We start from the raw sequence: 18,369 nt of genomic DNA on the forward strand, positions 1-18,369 counted from the left end.
CTTAATTATATTGTAATCATTGCAACACATGACAATGGATGAAATGAACAAAGCAGCCCACTAACTTGAAGGCACAGCTTCAGACTTTCAGCATTTTAAATTTTACTTCCAATAAATATGTTATCATCACGCATATTTTATTACATTGTCAACTCTAGTATAAACTGTATAATTAATTCATTTTAATATTTATTTTAACTGTAATTAGTAGTATGTTGATCAGCCAGTTTGTTTAAGCTAAATGTGAATCAGCCAATTTTTGTTGTATTCATTTGGTGCATCTTTCCCTATTGATTTGATTCTGATTGTTCAGACTTTAGGGCACAGCTACAGTTAAGCCTTAATTATCATGTAAAGACCACATATAACAGTCATTTAGGCTACAGATAGTTGTGATCAACATATTTAAGACCATATATTACAAGCTATCTAAATCATTGTTTGTACCTGCCGTACTCCTTCTTCTTTTGTTTTTGCAGTGGCCTCCTGGAACATGATATAATATTTTTAATGTATTCTGTCCACAGAATTCTATCAGCATATATTTGCTGACAAATGTCTTAAGCATATAATCGTTCATGTAAAAATTGTATTAGTAGCTTAAGTGGTACCAAACGAGAACTTAATATGATCCTTTTTGATATAATAATTAATATATATAAAAATGTTATACTCAAAGAAGAACTTAAAATGGTTTTCTTTTGCGCACAAACTATACTTTAAATCATGAAGTCGGGAATCAGAACTAAAATAGGTTAACCTACCGATTCATGATTAATGTGGGATTTTTTCAAAAAATCAGGATTTTTTAAGGATTAATCGGAAAATAATCAAATAATAATAATAATTCAGAAAATTTTAGAACAGTAAAGTTAAAAGATAGCTCACCATTGAAAATAATTTGGCAAACAACACAAGCTATTAGATATGTTGTAGTCGATTTTAAAGTAGGGGGAGCACATGTATGTACAACTCCAAGTACATTGTTTAAGCAGTTTGTATATGAAGGCAAGATTACAGGTAATCAGCTAATCATGGTCGTTTTCCTCTCTAGCCACCTCTTCGTTTTTGTATTTACAATATTGTTTATTTACTTGATCCAGATCGTGTCGGTCTTCCAATAATGCTAAATCTGTTTAGGTTATGTACAGTTGGTTAGCTTATTATGCTAAAGCAAATTTGACCTGTCAATGTTCAATACATACAAAACTTACGACTATAGTATATAACTTAACAAAGAAACTCAAGGCTGTAGGCAATGACTGGGTCATGATACGGAAAAGTTAAATAAACTTAAAGCTTCTATTTTGTCACTGCTCAATATTCGATCAAAAATGCATTTAACATTTAAATATTTAATCAACATAGTTACAAAATCCAGAAAATATGAGCAGAAGCAATTTATTACCTTGCACTGCTATCCAAGAACAAACATGATATAACGAATATCTATCACTCATTTTCCGCCAGTAAAAGAACTCACTGGCTATCCAAGAACAAACATGATATAACGAATATCTATTACACATTCTCCATCAGTACAAGAACTCATTGGGAAGATGATGCTTTATTGCATATTTTCAGAACTAGTTGGAGGAGCAACTGACTGAAGATTTGTTTTGGGGGAAGACACAGCAGAATGCTTGATAGATTTGTTTCTATCCTCAGCATGTTCAGAATTTAACTTGTCAGAACGAGCAAGAGCTTCACCCAACTCCGATTCTGACTTGCGTTTTGATTTCTTTTTCGCCAATAATTCAGTTATCTTCACATCATTAAAATTATTAGAATTTCCCTTTAGCTTCTCTTGCTTTGGTCGGTCCATGTTGGCTCCATTTACAACCACAGTAGAAGCCTTTGTGGATGTATCTGGAGCGGTTACACCGGAAACTGATTTGTCAACCGAAACAGCGGGTTCAGTTAACAATTTGTCTTGCACGTTTTGTGACAATTTAACAGAGTTAGTATCCACTTGAATCTCCTCTTTGTTTGATATGGGCTTCTTTCTTTTCTTTTTCTCTGGATCCTGCACAAATATATCATAGTTAATGGGTATCAGTAAAGCTTCCAATATATACTGTTAAATAATTACATTGCACGTAAGAGCAGCAATAAAATGTTAGTAAGTAGGCGTCCCGTATTATACTATTAACTAATTACAGTTAGAGCAGCATAAACATAAGTGATAAATTTGTATTTGTTGGAATAAAATTCCTGGGTAGTGAGTTAGCTACTCTCTTTATGTGAGCTTTCCATCTCCTTCTTTTTTTCTTTTTTTTTGCTAAGTGGGTTTTCCATATCTTGTTGGTTTTTTTGTAGGCTCCTCCAGATGCCTACATGAAATTCACCGAGACGTAATTGGCATATATAGAAGTACCTTTTAAATGGGTGCCTATTAAAGTTCTATAAGAAACTTTCTAAATGGATCTAACCGGTTAAACTGCATGCGGATGGTTCTTTGGCACTTGGTTGCCAAAGAATTTGCTAGGATTCAAGGAGTTATTACACCAACAGGTAACGCCACAATCACTGTCAAACATAAGTTTTTTTAACAAGATGCAAGTCTTGGATCATGATTTAGATACATTCTCCAGCTTGGGGGTTCTATAATAAAGACATTAAGCTTCCAGTTATCAATTTTTATCATGCAAGGCTTTTGTGTCGTGTGTGCTTTTATTGTGGGCCTTCCATATGCCTATACAAGAAATTATTGATATGCATTTGACATACATAATATAATAAAATAATCATGTAGACACACTACATACTCAATAGAATCAATAAAATAATTTTGTCGTAGCAAATAAATAATATAACTTCTCAAAGCCAAGAGCCTCCAACTAGTTCAATATAAGCATACGGCAACATACATATATAAGGTTCTTATGCAACACCTAGTAATATACAGGAAAAGTGTAGTCGATTGATATACCTTGTACAAGCCTTGCACTGCTTTCTTTCTATCTTTAGCCCTACATATAGCACGTTTAATCCCATGGTTGTCCATACAGCCCTTCGGCCACAGTTCTGCAAGCTGCATAAGAAACAATAATAACGTTGACATGGAAGAAAAAACCCTTCTATCAGAACAAGCTAATGATATTTAGGGAGTCCCAGTAGTTGGCACTACATCAAATCTGCGGCAAAAGAGAAGAAACTTAACTAATCCAGACTTATATATAAGAAGTTATGATTACAATGTTACTGAACTAATAAGTTATTAGAGCTGAAACCAAAAGCAATTATGTTGGCAAAGGAAGATGCAAGAACTAATGCAAAAAGATATTGCACTGTCATATAATGCAACTACCCTATTTCTCAAATGCATCAAGCAGAACCTGGAATGAACTCGTATTACTGATATATGTATATAAAAAGACAAGGATACCTCTGCATAGAGTTTGTGCGCCTGTGGTCCTGAATCTTCTTCCATCCCCTAGAACAATATATCAAAAATATATATATAATACATCCTGAAAGTAATGTCAACTCATCAATTTTGTAAATAACATATCACAAATAGTACTTGAACGTATAAATCATAGAGGTCGCATATCTTGTCCTCTAGTGCATCATCCATGCTAAACTTTTGTTTAAGGACTTCTTTATCTGTAGTACCAAGTTTTTGAAAATCATCTGATGTTCCACCTGGTTGCTCAATTGCCTGGGGATAAGATAACATGATTTAAAAGATGAATAACATTATTTATGTAATAGAAACAACAGTACAACAAAATTTCCCATCAGTTCTTTCAACATAATTAGTACGCTTAAAAAAATTAGAAAAGTGAAAATCTACTGAGGGCAATACCTTGGATTTCATCAAAGGGACACGAACTTTAACCATATCAATAATCTCTTTCTTCATCTGCTCGAACCTAGCATTTATCTCCTGCTTTGCGGACAAACTCATATCACCAAGGATTTTCAAATTTCTCTGCAACAATAATAATCTGGCATTAGTTATTCAATTTTTAGGCAGTGGAAGGCGTTCAAGATTTAAATGTAAACTACAGGTTTGCCCTTACTGAGCATTGAGCAAGTAAACCAGAGCTGACACCTAGTTATTTCGTGTACACACTAGGCTCACCTAATATTCTACCCTCGTCGAGCATATAGTGTGCACTTCAAATCAACACGCAACAATATAGAAAGGCAACATATTGACAAAATAGTTTCTATTGCAAATATAGTAATGCAATAAATATGGTAAGAGTTGTGATGAATATGAGGAAGGAATGATCATTAGTTCACCAGCTGGAAGGAAAGAACTCTAATGTGAACTTGCGGAATGTAGGGCCGAATAAAAGTGTATATAGTTCATAAACAAGTTAAAAATGTTACCTTTAATGTCCTGAGTTGTATCATGTGGCCAACAATACTCATCAAACGGTTAAGCAGTTCCTTGGATATTCCATGGGTTGAATGCTGCAACCACCCAAGTATATAAGTTGTAATGTAATACTCACAGCATATAATAATAACTTAAATTAATAAACACATAAGACGATGAGCTAGCTTGAGGAAGGGAAACAAATAAATGTGAACAGATAGAGTGCTAATCAAGCACTGAACCATCAGGTAAAGGTAATAATTGTCACATTAGGCAATCTCATACCGCTAGTCTAGCAATTTTAGCAAGCTTAGGCTTCATTTCCGGTGGCATCCTTCTTTTGCTGGTCTGATTCAAGACATCAGCATCTGAAATCTCTGTACTTGGAGGCCTTGCTGTCAAGCATAAACATAGGCACAAAAAAATAATAAACAGCAGCTCTCAACAATATCATCCATAAAACTTAAAATTCACAAACACTACAGGCACATACATTCTGCAACCATCTTCTCTAAGTCCCTGATGGCTTTTTCAAGCATTGTAGTTTTGGACTTGCTACTAGAACCATCCTTCCTCTGAACATGCGGAACCTTCTGCAAGTTAATTAGAGGGAATGTTTATACAATTAGCAAGAGATTTGCTCATAAAAATTACTACATGCTAAAACAGCCATCCAAAAGTGTTCACATTACAGTGTCACAAATAAACTTCTGTTTTATATAACAGGTATACCAATTACAGTTTTAAAACATTCAATAATTACTAATGGCCCGTCAAATGTTCACCAATTTACTCAACTACTTTAAAAAAATCGGTCCCGAATTATATTTTTCATTTGTCATTATGTTACAAAAATTACAATTCTTGCAACATCTTCCCCAATAAGAAACAAAAAATAAAAATAAAACCCGATCCGGCACACGCGGCAAGGCAAGCCAGCAACACTTTTTAAACCATGAATTCATACGATTTTAATATGAAAATTCGCTCAATTTTGCTGATGCTGGAGCTCGAGTAGTGCAAAGAGCCAAAGACCAGTGCAAGTCAAAAGAATCGAGATTGTTCACAGGCAAAAAACGTCAATATCCTTATTACCCACTCAGAAAACAAATAAAATGAAATCAATATATTGCAACTGGTATATCAAGTCATTTTTTTATAATCACGGGGTAATAATATACTACTCAAGTATTCCAACTACCATTTGTTACTGTGTACATACAGGTGAACTGAAAGGTAGGCCGGAATATAAATCAATGTCTCACGTCACATTATGCCTTATAATACAAACATTCACTATGCCAAAACATCGGCATAAATTAGGTCCCTGGGTTGATCCTTAGTCAGCAGACTCAGCACCCTATTTGGAATTATAGTGCAATAGAGTAACTTAAATTGAAATAGGAGAGTATATATGCAAACTACTATATTCGCGACAAAACCGCATTTATAACCGAACAAGGGTATAATCCGTAGTTAATAGACAGTAAGTAATAAATATTAAAGATTTGAAGTATATATACTATTAGTTCTGAAAATAATACCAAATAGATTTAGCACTGAAACTCCCTTAAGAATGGTCTGAATTCCGTCAAGTAGATATTAACATTTAAACTTTTTATTATTAGTTCATATATTTGAACATACCAACAAATGTTTAAGATTCAAAAGGATCCCGTGCATCTTACAAGATTTAAACATTTCAAATATAATATGATAGATATAATAAATATATAGTATTGTCGAGAATCTAATATTACTATTAAGTTTCCAACTTAAGTGTGAAATCATAAGTAATATTTACAAAATTTTAAGAAATATTAAATATATATAATAACTAGTGCAATACACGGTCTTCTTTAATATTTCATAGCTTTCTCATGTAGATAATATTTTAATGTAAATAATAAAATATATTGCTAATTAAAAAATAATTTGAAGATAGTAAAATTTTAATATAACTAGTAATTACAAATTTAATTAAATTATAATAGAATATAACAATATTTTTCCTTTGTATATAAATGTTGAAATTCAATAGTATTAAGCAAGCACAACAAACTGGTCTTTAAGATTTTCAATTGCAGTATGAAAATGTGAGTGGGGTAAGAAAAGTTAATTAAGGTGCTAACCATAGTTTGTTTAGACTGTTCACCAATTCTAATCTTTTCACCCTGCTGAGCTGATTGTCCCATGTCTTCACCGCTGCCCACTGATTTTTTATTTAGCATCTGATTTGAAGTACCAGAATACTCATTGCGATCTTTAGATTTGCTACTGTGGCGCTCAGTAGGGAGCACTCCTGCCTTCAATTTGTCACCTTTCTCCTCTGCTACGACCTCACCATTTGAAACTCTCATCGGGGACTGGTGTGACGCCTTTTTCACACTGGCCGATTTCTTTTTTGCAATAATTTCAGAAGAATTTGACTGGTTCTGGACCATCGCACCTTCACAATTTACAGATGGTAGAGCCATAACAAGAGTAGAATCTGTAAAGTCTTTCTCTGGTAAGGTCAAAGACCCTGCTGCAGTTTTCTTGCTTACTTTTAAATTTTTATTCTGAGCCTCTCCATTGTTGCTTTCCCCAGGCCTTTCTGCCAAATCTTTCCTTTTTCGCTTCTTTTGTTGTTGGTGTTGGTGTGAAACTGATGTGGTGGGCTCATTTCTAATGGAGAAGAAAAAGAAATTTAGGAAAGAAAAAGTATTAGATAAATGGATAGATCAAATAATTTATTTTTCTATACATACAAGATTAAGAGAGGAAAATCAAAGAGTAGCAGGACAAGCAAACTCCTAACAGAAAACACAACATAACCATATCTAGACCAGTCAGTTAGCTATAATGCCCAAACCAACTTAAGGTGATTCGACTTGGCCAATGAAGGTATGGGTAACAAAGTTCTGCAATCCTTTAAGTTCACGAGTTAAAATAAGTTATGCCAAAGCTGTATCGTTACATGAAATCCTCACATGATCCTATGGTGCCTATCTGACAATTAACACCAGGACAGGCACTGGGCATGGACACTGCAGCCAAGTATAAAAGCTTGGAAAATATGAGTAGTATAAAATCAAATTCTTTGGGAACATGCATATGAGCGAAAATCTATCGTAGTCATTCTTACATATGCATATCAAGCATATATATATAAGATGATTCCTTTATTCATAACTGAAAGAGCACATACAACTTAAATTAGTAATACTAGTCAAATGCATTTTGGATCATATATAATCACATAAAAAATATAATTTTACGAATGTGTCCACCTAGCTAAGAGATCTATATAGCTGAGCCCAAGTTATGGTGTCGACATGTAGGCATTTATGTAAATTTAAGATATACACACACCTGCAGATAGAGATATATTTCGGTATTTGTATTTCCATGCCTCTCGAGAACATTTAACTGTTTTTTTAGGAATAGATAGGAGATGACAACTTGACTTTACCAATAAATGATAGACAACAATTTTATATACATGGGCATTACTAATTGTGTAGGCAAAAGAAAGAACCATGTGAACTCCAATTATAAAGGTCCCCAAAGGCTATAGTTTTTATGACCCAATCATCATGCTCATTCACGAATATTTCGCTCAAACCTTGGTCAACATGCTTTTTTAGCTTTAGTCTTGTAAACAAGTATAGTAACAGTATAAGCAGTCTAGTATTAAATAAGTTGTGAAAATGCAATCAGCAAGTAAATTTAAGAAACTAACATGCGCTCCAATTTCCCACGGTTGACAAAAAAACCATCATGCTTTATTGCAGAGTTGTCGACTTGAAAGTACTCATCCTGCATCATTAGAAGAGAGGGAGAAATCACTATTAGAGTTTATGGTGACACGCTAAAATATAATTTAAGATATTGCAAAACAGTGGGGCAATAACTGTTGTGATGGTTTTTAAGAAATACCAAAAAATACAAATCGTCTATATTACACAGTGATGAAATGTAGCATGGGGAGAGAACAGAAGAAGTACATCTGGTGAACTTAATTCTACTGTTCATTCTCCCCAGCACGATTAGCTGATGCTGGTCAGTTACAACTATTACATTACGGATGCATAAAAAGATTGTCACTACTAACCAGTTCAGCGTCGTCAATGAATGAATCTTCAGTGTCATATTCATCATCATCAGGAACATCATTAAGATCTTCCTCGTCGCTACTATTTTTCCCCTAAGAAGTAGATAGAGTCAACATATAGAGTACCATTTAAAGATATGGCACTATACCCACAGTACTTAATAATATTTATCTGCTTACTGGATATACCAGTTTAGCACGTAAAAAAGATATAGTAGCAAGTATCATACCATGTATAACCGTTCGATCTTCTCAATTACAGCACTAAAACGACTCGCAGGAGGTGCATCTTGGGCATCATCTTCAGGAGGCTCCCCCTACAAAACCGAACATAACTCTAATGAGCTGTTTGCGGTATATTAAAGTATTTATACATGCTTTTTTAATTAAAAACAAAAAAAAAAATTAACATTTTAGCATACAGCTTAGTCTCTAAGTTCCAGATTAAATGATAAAAAAAACTCTGAAATTCAGAAAAGAAAATCATCTGCAAGGGAATTCTTGACACTCTTAATCCTGACTACACATCCACAAACAGGTATAATGCAACAACTCAGACCTATTAATTTAACAATAGAATACATCAACAGATTAGATCATACCTAATGAAAAAATTATTTAACAATTCAACATCATTTATATTCAAGATTAAACGAATTCCACATCAATCGATAAAACACAGAACATTCAACGCAACGAAAATTCACAATTCAATTCAATCATCAACAAAATCAAAAAGAACAATCAAATCACCGGAGCAACGCGAGTCTCCGAATCAGGCTTCGCAACCGCCGGCATCTCCGGCGCCGGAGATTTCACCTTGGCCGACTTAGCCGCATCCTTCGCAGCTCTATTAGCATCTTTCACAAGCTTCTTCCACGACACGATCGTCGTCTCGCCCGGCCTCAACTCCACTTCGAATCTCTGCCGACCTCCGGCAGTCAAATACGCCGGCGGAGCCCTCGCCGGTGCAGCGTCACCTTCGCTCATCTCAATTACAAAACCTAGGGTTTTAAAAAACTGATAGAGATTGGGGAAGATTTTATAAGTGTGTATGTGTACGTATAGAGGTGTGTATATAATGTGAAAGATGCGCGGGATAGGGAAAATGCGTAACCGCTCTAAAAAGCAAAGCAGTGTAGTTGTATTTCCTTTTTATTCACCGCACTGATTATCTTTTCCAATCCCGTTTTGATTTTCATTTTTCTTTTTTCTTTTTTACTTTACACGAGAGTGTTGTATATATCGGTTCAGACTTCAGAGTCGGGGATATCCGAATTTAAAATCGTTTTGCGAACCTGTCTTGATGTTTATGATCAGAGCATCGTTTCGAGCATTAATTTATAGTATTTAAAGTGGTGTGAAATGATTTTTTTTCTAGGTGAATCAGGATATTTTATAAATTTTTATTTTTTCTAATGTAAAGGGAAGAAATCAATAATTTGATATCTGCGATGATGCTAAAAATATATTTAACACTATATTAAAGTAATTAGTGATTTTTTTTTTGAAGGTAAAGTAATTAGTGATATTAAATTTTGTGAATATGATGATATTACAATTTGTGAATATGCTGATAATGATGCTTTGAACAAGGTTTCAACACTACAATTGTATCATTTAGTGATTTTTATAAACAACTGAAAAAGTGCAATACATGCATGTCGATAATTGAAACACAAAATAAAAATTTCTAGAAAAAGTGCAATATATCTAGTCGATGAACAAGAAAATTCAACTACAAATATTGGTGAATGGTCTGAAGATATTAGTTTTATCTCTAATCTGTGTATAAATGATGTTTTTCTTTCTAATGTATTCTTTTTTCCTCCTAAATTTTTGTCTCACAAAATTTTAAAATCGATTCCTTTTTCTGCCGGTTATCTTTTTCGACATTAAAGACAAAATTATTTAAATGTCTTAATGTGCTTATTTACTTTCGGTTAGTGATATTTTTTTGAATGAATTTTCTTTTTCCTCACGAAATTGTATTTTCGAGAATTTTTATTAATGAGATATTTTCCCCTCGTGGAATATAATATATATAAGTAACCAAACAAATTATTAATTAAGTAAATAATCTTTTTTGATTATACAAAATTCAAGAGCTTGTTAGTGACTATTTGCTAGTATTTGTGTTATTATATATTTAATACAAGAGAACGAAAAGTAATACTTCCTTTTTTCCACTCATTTGTAATAGTTTTGGAGACTGTTTTGACATATATTAATTTTAACACTTTGTGATGTGTAGTTTTATAATTTATTTTTAATTAATATTTAAATAATTAAACTTATTTAAAGAAAGTCAAACAAAGGGGCTGTTTGGCTGAACTTAAAAGAAGTGACTTATTGCTTAAAATAAAGAAGTGGATTAAAAGTGATAAGTTGGTTTGGACTTATAAGCTACCAGAAGTGTTTGGATACCGTGATTTATAAGCTACCAGAAGTTTTTTAAGTGTTTGGATAACTTAACTTATAAGTTGGTATTAGTTTGGTAATTTTGTAATACAAATAATTTGTTTCTTTTAAAAAATCAATTATAATTACAAAAGATCTTTTATTGTTAATACATGAAATATTTTACAAGTACCAAATTTTTAAACGTTGCATTAAAATTAAAAAATTAATAACCGCATTAAAATTAAAAAATTTTGGACTAAATTTAATACACTAAATTCTAGATCAAGAGCAATATTATCAGCTAAAGAACATAAATAATTTATTACCGGCAAGTAAGACAGATCCAAACTCTGCATCTCCTTACACTTAGCAGCAATCAAACCAACTCCTAAATTCCCAACACCTAAACACCACCTAGAAAGAAGCAGAAGTCGGGGGTGAAAAATAAGCTAGGTTTCAAAGCTTATTTTGCTGACCTTATTTCCGAAACACGCACAAAATAATTTGTGAACCTTATTTTATAGGAACCTTTAAATGCGCGTCGAACCATCTATCTCAAAATCAACAACCACACGGAAATTAAGGAGTAATTTATTAGAAAAATATTTTATGCACAAAATTAATTCAAAATTTTTACAAAATAATGTGTGTCAATTTTGATTGTAATAAAACTCCTCCATTCACAAAATTAATCACTCCAACTAAAACATTTTACCTCAATTACAATATCATTTTGCACAAAATTTTATATCCAATTTTATATACTCTTCCTGGTCCATTATATAGGGCGTTTGACTTTTTACACGTATGTTTAGTAGTTTTGACCACATATTTAAAATTGATATTTTTAAATTTTTTTCCCGAATAAAAATATTTATATCATATTTTTATTCAGAAAAAAAATTATAAAAATATTAATATTTACTATATGGCCAAAGCACATGTAAAAAAATCAAATGTATTGTATAAGTATATAACACTATTTTATAATATATAGTCATCTTACCGGACTATGTCCGACAGTCCGAGTAATAATTTAATCAATAGCTTCCTCTGAAAACTACAGAATTCCAGTCCACATAACACTACAAGACGTCAAGATAATTTTATGGCGCAAGTAAGACATCTTAAAATTTTTGTTTTCATAAACCCTAACTAGCTAAAAATGAGCTTCACAATTTTCAAGGTTACATAAACCACCTACTATTCACGCACTCAAGTATTTCATGCTTTGTATTCTGTGTTAGCTGTTAAGTCACGTCAAGACTTCAGAAGCAGTCAAAAACTTGGCAATTTGAATAATCAGCTGCATCAACTATAAAAAAAATTAAAAATACAAGAATGTTTTTCCATCTAAAAACCAGTAATTAAAACAAATAATTAATTGATTTATTTTACTTTGGAGTTGCATGAAACAGGCATAGCCGCATAGGTGCATGTGTGTGGTCTTGATCATCTGATGCTTCTAACTATATCATGTGGTAAAGAAAGAGAGTCCAATGTTAAAAGTTAAAACCAAAGCCCTAAAAAAACTCATCATGTCTGAACTACTTCGAAAGCATTATGTACTTTAACCTAAAATAGAAAACGCTTCTCATAATTTCTTCACTCTTCATTATATACACAATTATATTAATAATTCCTCCCTTTATCTCTCTGTCTTATCTCTACAATCTGAAAGAAGAGAGAAAAATGGGGAGAGGGAAGATAGAGATCAAGAGGATAGAGAACCAGAACAACAGGCAGGTGACTTACTCCAAGAGAAGGAAAGGGTTGATCAAGAAAGCTAAGGAGATTACTGTTCTTTGTGAGGCTGCTGTTTCTGTTGTTATCTTTTCTTCTCCTTCCAAGCTCTATGAGTATTGCAGTCCCTCCACAAGGTATACATGTATAACAGATGTTGCACTTGTTTTTTCTTGATTTATATATATATATATGTGTGGTTTAGTTTTTATTTTTTGATATGTAGCATAACTGAAATGTTGGATCGGTATCACCAGCACTCTGGACAGAGGTTGTGGGATCCTGAACATGAGGTTTTTAGTTCTCCCCCCCCCCCCCTCTCCCTCTCTCTCTCTCTCCCTCTCTCCCTCCCTCCCTCCCTCCCTCCCTCCCTCTCTCTCTCTTCCTACCTCGCCCTCTCTATATTTATATAATTATGTATGTGTATTATAAATAGGAATCTGTTTCTATCTTTTTGGATACATGATACATGGATTATACCCTTTTGTCCAACATTTTTTGACATGATTTGATGATAGCATGAGATCTTCAAACAGATCTACATATAGGAAGGAGAGGTGTTGTGTCTCCTACTGTATTTTTAGTAAATTCAGTGTTCAAGTACATGATGAGGAAAAGTATATATGTATGATAAGTTACATCCATCTATCTTACAGATCTGAAGCTTCATCTCTTCCATTTTCTTGCAAGATTTTGCAACGATCTCTAGTTCAATTTTAACTACATTTATCCATATAATAAATATTTATAGCAGTCAAGATTCTTAGCACAAAAAAGTAAAATGAGAATAGAGATACAGGTAGTCTAGGTCTATAGCTAGCTAATTATCATATAAGGATCTCTCTTCTTACCCGGGTTCTCATATTGTTTTTAGTTTCCTTAACTTTCTTCACTTCACATTTTAATAGCCTAAATAATTAAATATAGATATGTTTTGCAAATTAATGGGATATTACAGGCTCTCAGCAATGAAATTAAGAGAATTAAGGAAGAGAATGAGAAGATGCAAATTGATCTCAGGTACATATATATACTTAAATTTTTTATAAGTCTGTGAATACCAAGTATATGTTTGAATTAATGTGATAATGTCATATATATATATATATATATATTTTGTGACATCTAAAGTTAAGTTATGAAATTTGCAAGGCACTTGAATGCAGAAGACATCTCTTCTTTGAATATCAAAGAACTCATGACTATTGAAAATGACCTCGAGAATGGGCTGATGAATATTGGCGAAAAACGGGTATAATTGTATAATCAAGTAAATAGATTGAGATTTTTCTTTCATTCATGTCATATAATTGGTTTATATATATAAAATGTGTATGAATATATTTTTTTAATTTCCTTTGGATTTTCAGAGGGAGTCGTATAAGAGGATGCAGAAAGATGTAAGCTCAGGAATCCACTGAATGAATAATCTGATTTACTAAAAATTTTAAATGGTTCTTGATTTACTGATTCTATATATCTTGTGCAGGGGCAACGTCTGGAGGAGGAGAATATGCAGCTCCGATACGTCTATGTATGTTCATGATTAATCCTGAGAGTATTGAAGATCATATATGTGTTGGTGTGATACATATTCTATTGATAATCATGTTTGATATGCAGCAACAACAGATGGAAGCTATGGCTGGCAAAGTGCGAGACATCGAAAATGAATTTAATCATCTGAAAGTGAATGATCAGTCGTATGAAGCTCAGATGCCCTTTGCCTTCCGCTTGCAGCCTAATCAGCCAAATCTGCATAACCAGATGCTTCTGGACTAAGAAGCATCTGCGTAATCTATCTTTGCAATCTTTGCCTGGCCGATCGCGTTATTAAATATAAATCAAGCAACTCCAAGACTTCAAACACATTACATTATAAGCACCTAATTTATGATTAGGCAAACTTAATTAAATACGGTTTGTGACTCTGTATTAATGTCTGCTCAATCTATATGCTATCATATTACCAATATATCAAGCAGGCATGCATCTCCGATAATCTATTATCAGTCAAATACATATATGCATTACGTGATATATCTGGTACTAGAAGCCTCAGTTTTGAGTACATTTTGACATCTACGGTACTATTGTTTAGATGGCGTGTCATATATATGGAAGTTTGCGTGACAAATCATTTTGAGAAAATGGAGGAACAAAAGAAATAAAATTAGAAAATACTGCTGGGAAAACAGATAGTTTGGACAGGTAAAAATTACGCGTGTCACTCTTATTTCTTTACACTTTTTTTGCATTGCTGTACATCTATTTTAAGGCGCATCTAAAACATAGTTTCATAAACTTTTTTTGAAATTTTTATTTTTTGTATAAAAATTTAGATAGCAAATATTTATTCAGAAGAAAAAAAATCAAAAAATTTATCAAACTATATTTTATGAGAACATTAAAATGCATGCTGAGCCCCCGTCTCCCTATATAAACAATTGAGGGGAAAGGAGAGAGTACTTAATTTTGACAGAATTTCGTCAAATTTCTGACAATGACAGAAAAGTAAAAGCAAATGGTTGATCAATTTTTTCAAATTTTGAGTAAAAAAACTGATCGATATTATATTACCAAAAAACAAAATCCTGTAATTCTACGGAGTACAAATTGAATTTTTGGTTTGGGATTGGACACTTCATAAGTTCTTGTCACATTTTGACTCTTGCACATTGATCTTGTTGTGAGCAAAAGATTAGATTTCTGATTTGACGGTTAGGATTGATCTTCGTACCACTTGCAAGTAACATCAGGAAAAACCCTAGACAAGACCATCACAAAACTCATGGCCCCTAACTATGACAGCAAGGCCCGCATCCCAAGCACAAAACCTACATCTATTTATGATACTTTACTAGCCACCTATGTAATAGGTTGATGATGTTTGTCACATCTCACAACAAAAACCTTAAAATCCTCACCAAACAACAAGAAATTTAAAAATCCTAGGGGTAAAAAGGTGAAACAAAGTATGATTAATGAGAGAAACAAAACATGAACCCAAGGGTGATAAGGTGAAACTAGCTAGGGTTAAGAGGGTGAAACAAAGGAGAGTGTGGAAAGAAAACAAGAGATTAAACAGTGAAACACTTTGACTTTGTCAAAGACCTAAAAACAGGTCCTTTCTTTTTAACTCTCTGAAAGTTTCTTGTTTCCAAACTATTATTAGAAACTCCACTCTGTAACTTAGCTTTATCATTATTTCATCTTTGCTTTTTGCTCTCTCCTCTCCTCTATTTTCACTTGGTTAGTCTATAAAGCAAAGAGAAGGTGAGAGAGATCACAGAGAGAGGGAGAGAGATCAGAGAGAGATTGGAATTATGGGGAGAGGTAAGATTGAGATCAAGAGGATTGAGAATTCAACAAACAGGCATGTGACTTATTCAAAGAGAAGGAATGGTCTGTTCAAGAAGGCTCAGGAGATCAATGTTCTTTGCGACGCTAAAGTCTCGGTGGTGGTTGTCAATAGTTCAAACAAGATGTTTGAGTTCTGCAGCTCTAACACCACGTATGCGTAGATTCTTTTACATAGTATGATTAGATCATGTTTATTGTAGGGTTGTTTTGAGAGATGGAGTTTTTATTTGATGTGTTGCAGTTTGGCTAATCAGCTGCAAAGCTACCAGGACATATCCAGAACAAAGCTTTGGGATGCAAAGCATGAGGTTGGTGGCTACTTACCTCTGGCTGTGTCTCTTTTTTATTCTGTCCATCAGTTTCTTTCCTTACTTGGTTAAAGCAGCTGCTGTATATTGGGCTTCTCCTTTTGTAAAATGATAAAGATTTGTTGCTTGAAATATGTCATGTAACTTGAAACACAAATTCTTTAAACAGATCTACAAATAGCTACCTAGGATTTGCCCTTATATATATATCCGCCCCCCCCCCCCCCCCCCCCCCCTCTCTCTCTCTCCCACTCTCTCTCTCTTTCTAATGTAATAGAGAATGAACAGATCTATGGTAGTACGTACATGCTAGCTAGGAGGAACATGCTCATATATTTTCCCCATTTTTTTTTACACTTTTTAGTGAAAGCTTTTTCAAGTGCACTATTATTTAATTAACAAGTGCTAATGTTCAAATTTTGTTTCTCTAAATTTGAAAATAAGTTTATAATTTTAGCAAAGAAAGAAGAAAAGAAAATTTAAGTGCATATACCGGATCTGAGAGGCAAATACATATAAATCTGTACTCTAGCTAGCTATGTGTTTTGGTAATATTAATTCAGTGGTTTTATGTGTGTAATTTAAATCTCCTTACCGTCTATATATGCGCACTCTAGCTAGATTAACTCTTTGCTGTTTTTCTGGGGAAAAATCAGGACCTGTCCAAAGAAATTGAAAGAATCGACAACGAAAATAAGAGCATGCAGATTAGGCTGAGGTAATTTATCAAGTTTCGTGCTTGTAATTTTGTTGGTATGTTTTAGAAATTAATATTTGCTTGAGTATACTATAATTGCTTAATTGTCTAGGCACTTGAATGGGGAAGATGTTACATCCCTGCATTTACCAGAACTCGCTTCCTTAGAAGCTACTCTTGATACTGGCCTTAGGAGAGTTCGAAACTGGAAGGCAAGTCTTAATTTTATATCATTCAACACTACTATAGAAATCCAGCTGCTCATCATGTCCTAATGTTTGATTAATCATCTTTTATACAACATTTTCAGATGGAGGAATTCGACAAGATTACTCAACGTGTAAGTACATTTCTGCAAGTCCAGTCTTCCGATGTACTAAAAAATTTACTTGAGCTGAAACTAAATACGACTAATTGTTGAATCAGGATCAAGACCTGGAGGACGAAAACAAGCGCCTCAGGTTCATGCTGGTAAGAATATATACCTGCTACTGAATATTAGGCGCTCCTGTGTTAGTAAATTTGAATAAAAAGTTTAATTAGTTTCGAGATTTAATTAAATGATTCGGTTACTGCTTTAATTCACAGCAACAACAAGAGATGGGAATGGCAGTGGCAGCAATGGACAGTAATGTGAGGGATCAATACCAGCAGCAGATGCCCTTCTCATTCCGCGTGCAACCCAATCAACCAAACCTACATGAGAGGATGTAATTAATTATCTCATTCTCATGCACTACAAATCCTGGATGGATCTTATGATCTTTATCATAAACTGTTGATTAAATTAGTTAGCTCTAAATATGCCTTCTCCTTTTGCAATGAAGGAAAGCTATATTTGAGTTCTAGTGTGTGTGTGTGTTTTTCTTCATGTACTGATGTGGTTTACACCAGCTAGTGTGTTTGAACTTGATCTGTGATTTGGGAAACAATTCCTGTCTTTCCGCAATATATGTTATCTCTCACATTCTAATAGTTTATAAATTATGATATTTGATTAGCCAAGTGAAATATAGAGAATAGCAGAATTTACTAATTTTAATTTCAGTCCAGAAATAACCAAGTGAGAGGAGAGAATTGTAGTGATCAAGTTTATTTTTTTTGCAAAATAATCCCTGCCAGAGTTATAAGGCCAAGTTGAGGGATTAGGAACTTCGTTAACACTTGTGATACACAGGTTTAGATCTTTTCACACAGAATCATGAAAATTGGTGATTTTCTAACTACGAGGCCAGGTATCAGTTTTAGCCAACAGTTGTCTAGTTTTGTGTAGATAAGTAATCACGCGAAACAAGAACTTGACGACAAATCACAAAAAAAAAAAACAAAAAAAACAGCACTATTGCCAGAAAATCTAAACCGAGAGTAGAATAGCACAAGATATTGTATGCAACTGGATTTTGATAAATTATGGATTACTGTGAAT

The 18,369-nt window shown here is 33.4% G+C and overlaps 3 protein-coding genes across 3 annotated transcripts; 2 read left to right on the forward strand and 1 right to left on the reverse strand.

The window, feature by feature from the left end:
- Positions 1-1,323: 1,323 nt before the first annotated feature.
- LOC108219041 (ubinuclein-1) lies at positions 1,324-9,554 on the reverse strand. Its single transcript, XM_017392283.2, has 13 exons — positions 9,183-9,554; positions 8,660-8,746; positions 8,430-8,522; positions 8,058-8,134; positions 6,466-7,000; positions 4,827-4,926; positions 4,619-4,728; positions 4,345-4,428; positions 3,812-3,937; positions 3,527-3,664; positions 3,389-3,436; positions 2,933-3,034; positions 1,324-2,026 (listed from the first exon to the last, which is right to left on the reverse strand). The coding sequence occupies exons 1-13, from the start codon at positions 9,417-9,419 to the stop codon at positions 1,568-1,570; spliced, it is 2,196 nt and encodes a 731-aa protein (XP_017247772.1). The 5' UTR covers positions 9,420-9,554; the 3' UTR covers positions 1,324-1,567.
- A 2,899-nt stretch (positions 9,555-12,453) lies between these two features.
- Positions 12,454-14,577, forward strand: LOC108217347 (agamous-like MADS-box protein MADS9). The gene is made up of 7 exons (XM_017390182.2): positions 12,454-12,712; positions 12,802-12,868; positions 13,534-13,595; positions 13,728-13,827; positions 13,946-13,975; positions 14,065-14,109; positions 14,199-14,577. The coding sequence occupies exons 1-7, from the start codon at positions 12,525-12,527 to the stop codon at positions 14,355-14,357; spliced, it is 651 nt and encodes a 216-aa protein (XP_017245671.2). The 5' UTR covers positions 12,454-12,524; the 3' UTR covers positions 14,358-14,577.
- Positions 14,578-15,799: 1,222 nt separating this feature from the next.
- LOC135152430 (floral homeotic protein PMADS 2-like) lies at positions 15,800-17,918 on the forward strand. The gene is made up of 7 exons (XM_064092735.1): positions 15,800-16,089; positions 16,180-16,246; positions 16,903-16,964; positions 17,056-17,155; positions 17,254-17,283; positions 17,370-17,414; positions 17,532-17,918. Exons 1-7 carry the CDS (start codon positions 15,902-15,904, stop codon positions 17,655-17,657), a joined length of 618 nt encoding a protein of 205 aa, XP_063948805.1. The 5' UTR covers positions 15,800-15,901; the 3' UTR covers positions 17,658-17,918.
- The last annotated feature ends 451 nt before the right edge of the window (positions 17,919-18,369 follow it).

The sequence above is a fragment of the Daucus carota genome, chromosome 4 (genome assembly GCF_001625215.2).
Source record: "Daucus carota subsp. sativus chromosome 4, DH1 v3.0, whole genome shotgun sequence".
Classification (NCBI taxonomy): Eukaryota; Viridiplantae; Streptophyta; class Magnoliopsida; order Apiales; family Apiaceae; genus Daucus; species Daucus carota.

Coding starts and splice junctions, on each gene's coding strand:
- LOC108219041 (XM_017392283.2), bottom strand. CDS start 9,419: ATGAGCGAAGGTGACGCTGCACCGGCGAGGGCTCCGCCGGCGTATTTG. Junction 8,747..9,182: donor CGGAGACTCGCGTTGCTCCG/GTGATTTGATTG, acceptor TCGGTTTTGTAG/GGGGAGCCTCCTGAAGATGA. Junction 4,927..6,465: donor AACAGTCTAAACAAACTATG/GTTAGCACCTTA, acceptor ATTAACTTGCAG/AAGGTTCCGCATGTTCAGAG.
- LOC108217347 (XM_017390182.2), top strand. CDS start 12,525: ATGGGGAGAGGGAAGATAGAGATCAAGAGGATAGAGAACCAGAACAAC. Junction 12,713..12,801: donor TATTGCAGTCCCTCCACAAG/GTATACATGTAT, acceptor TTTGATATGTAG/CATAACTGAAATGTTGGATC. Junction 13,828..13,945: donor TGAATATTGGCGAAAAACGG/GTATAATTGTAT, acceptor TTGGATTTTCAG/AGGGAGTCGTATAAGAGGAT.
- LOC135152430 (XM_064092735.1), top strand. CDS start 15,902: ATGGGGAGAGGTAAGATTGAGATCAAGAGGATTGAGAATTCAACAAAC. Junction 16,090..16,179: donor TTCTGCAGCTCTAACACCAC/GTATGCGTAGAT, acceptor GATGTGTTGCAG/TTTGGCTAATCAGCTGCAAA. Junction 16,965..17,055: donor AGCATGCAGATTAGGCTGAG/GTAATTTATCAA, acceptor TTAATTGTCTAG/GCACTTGAATGGGGAAGATG.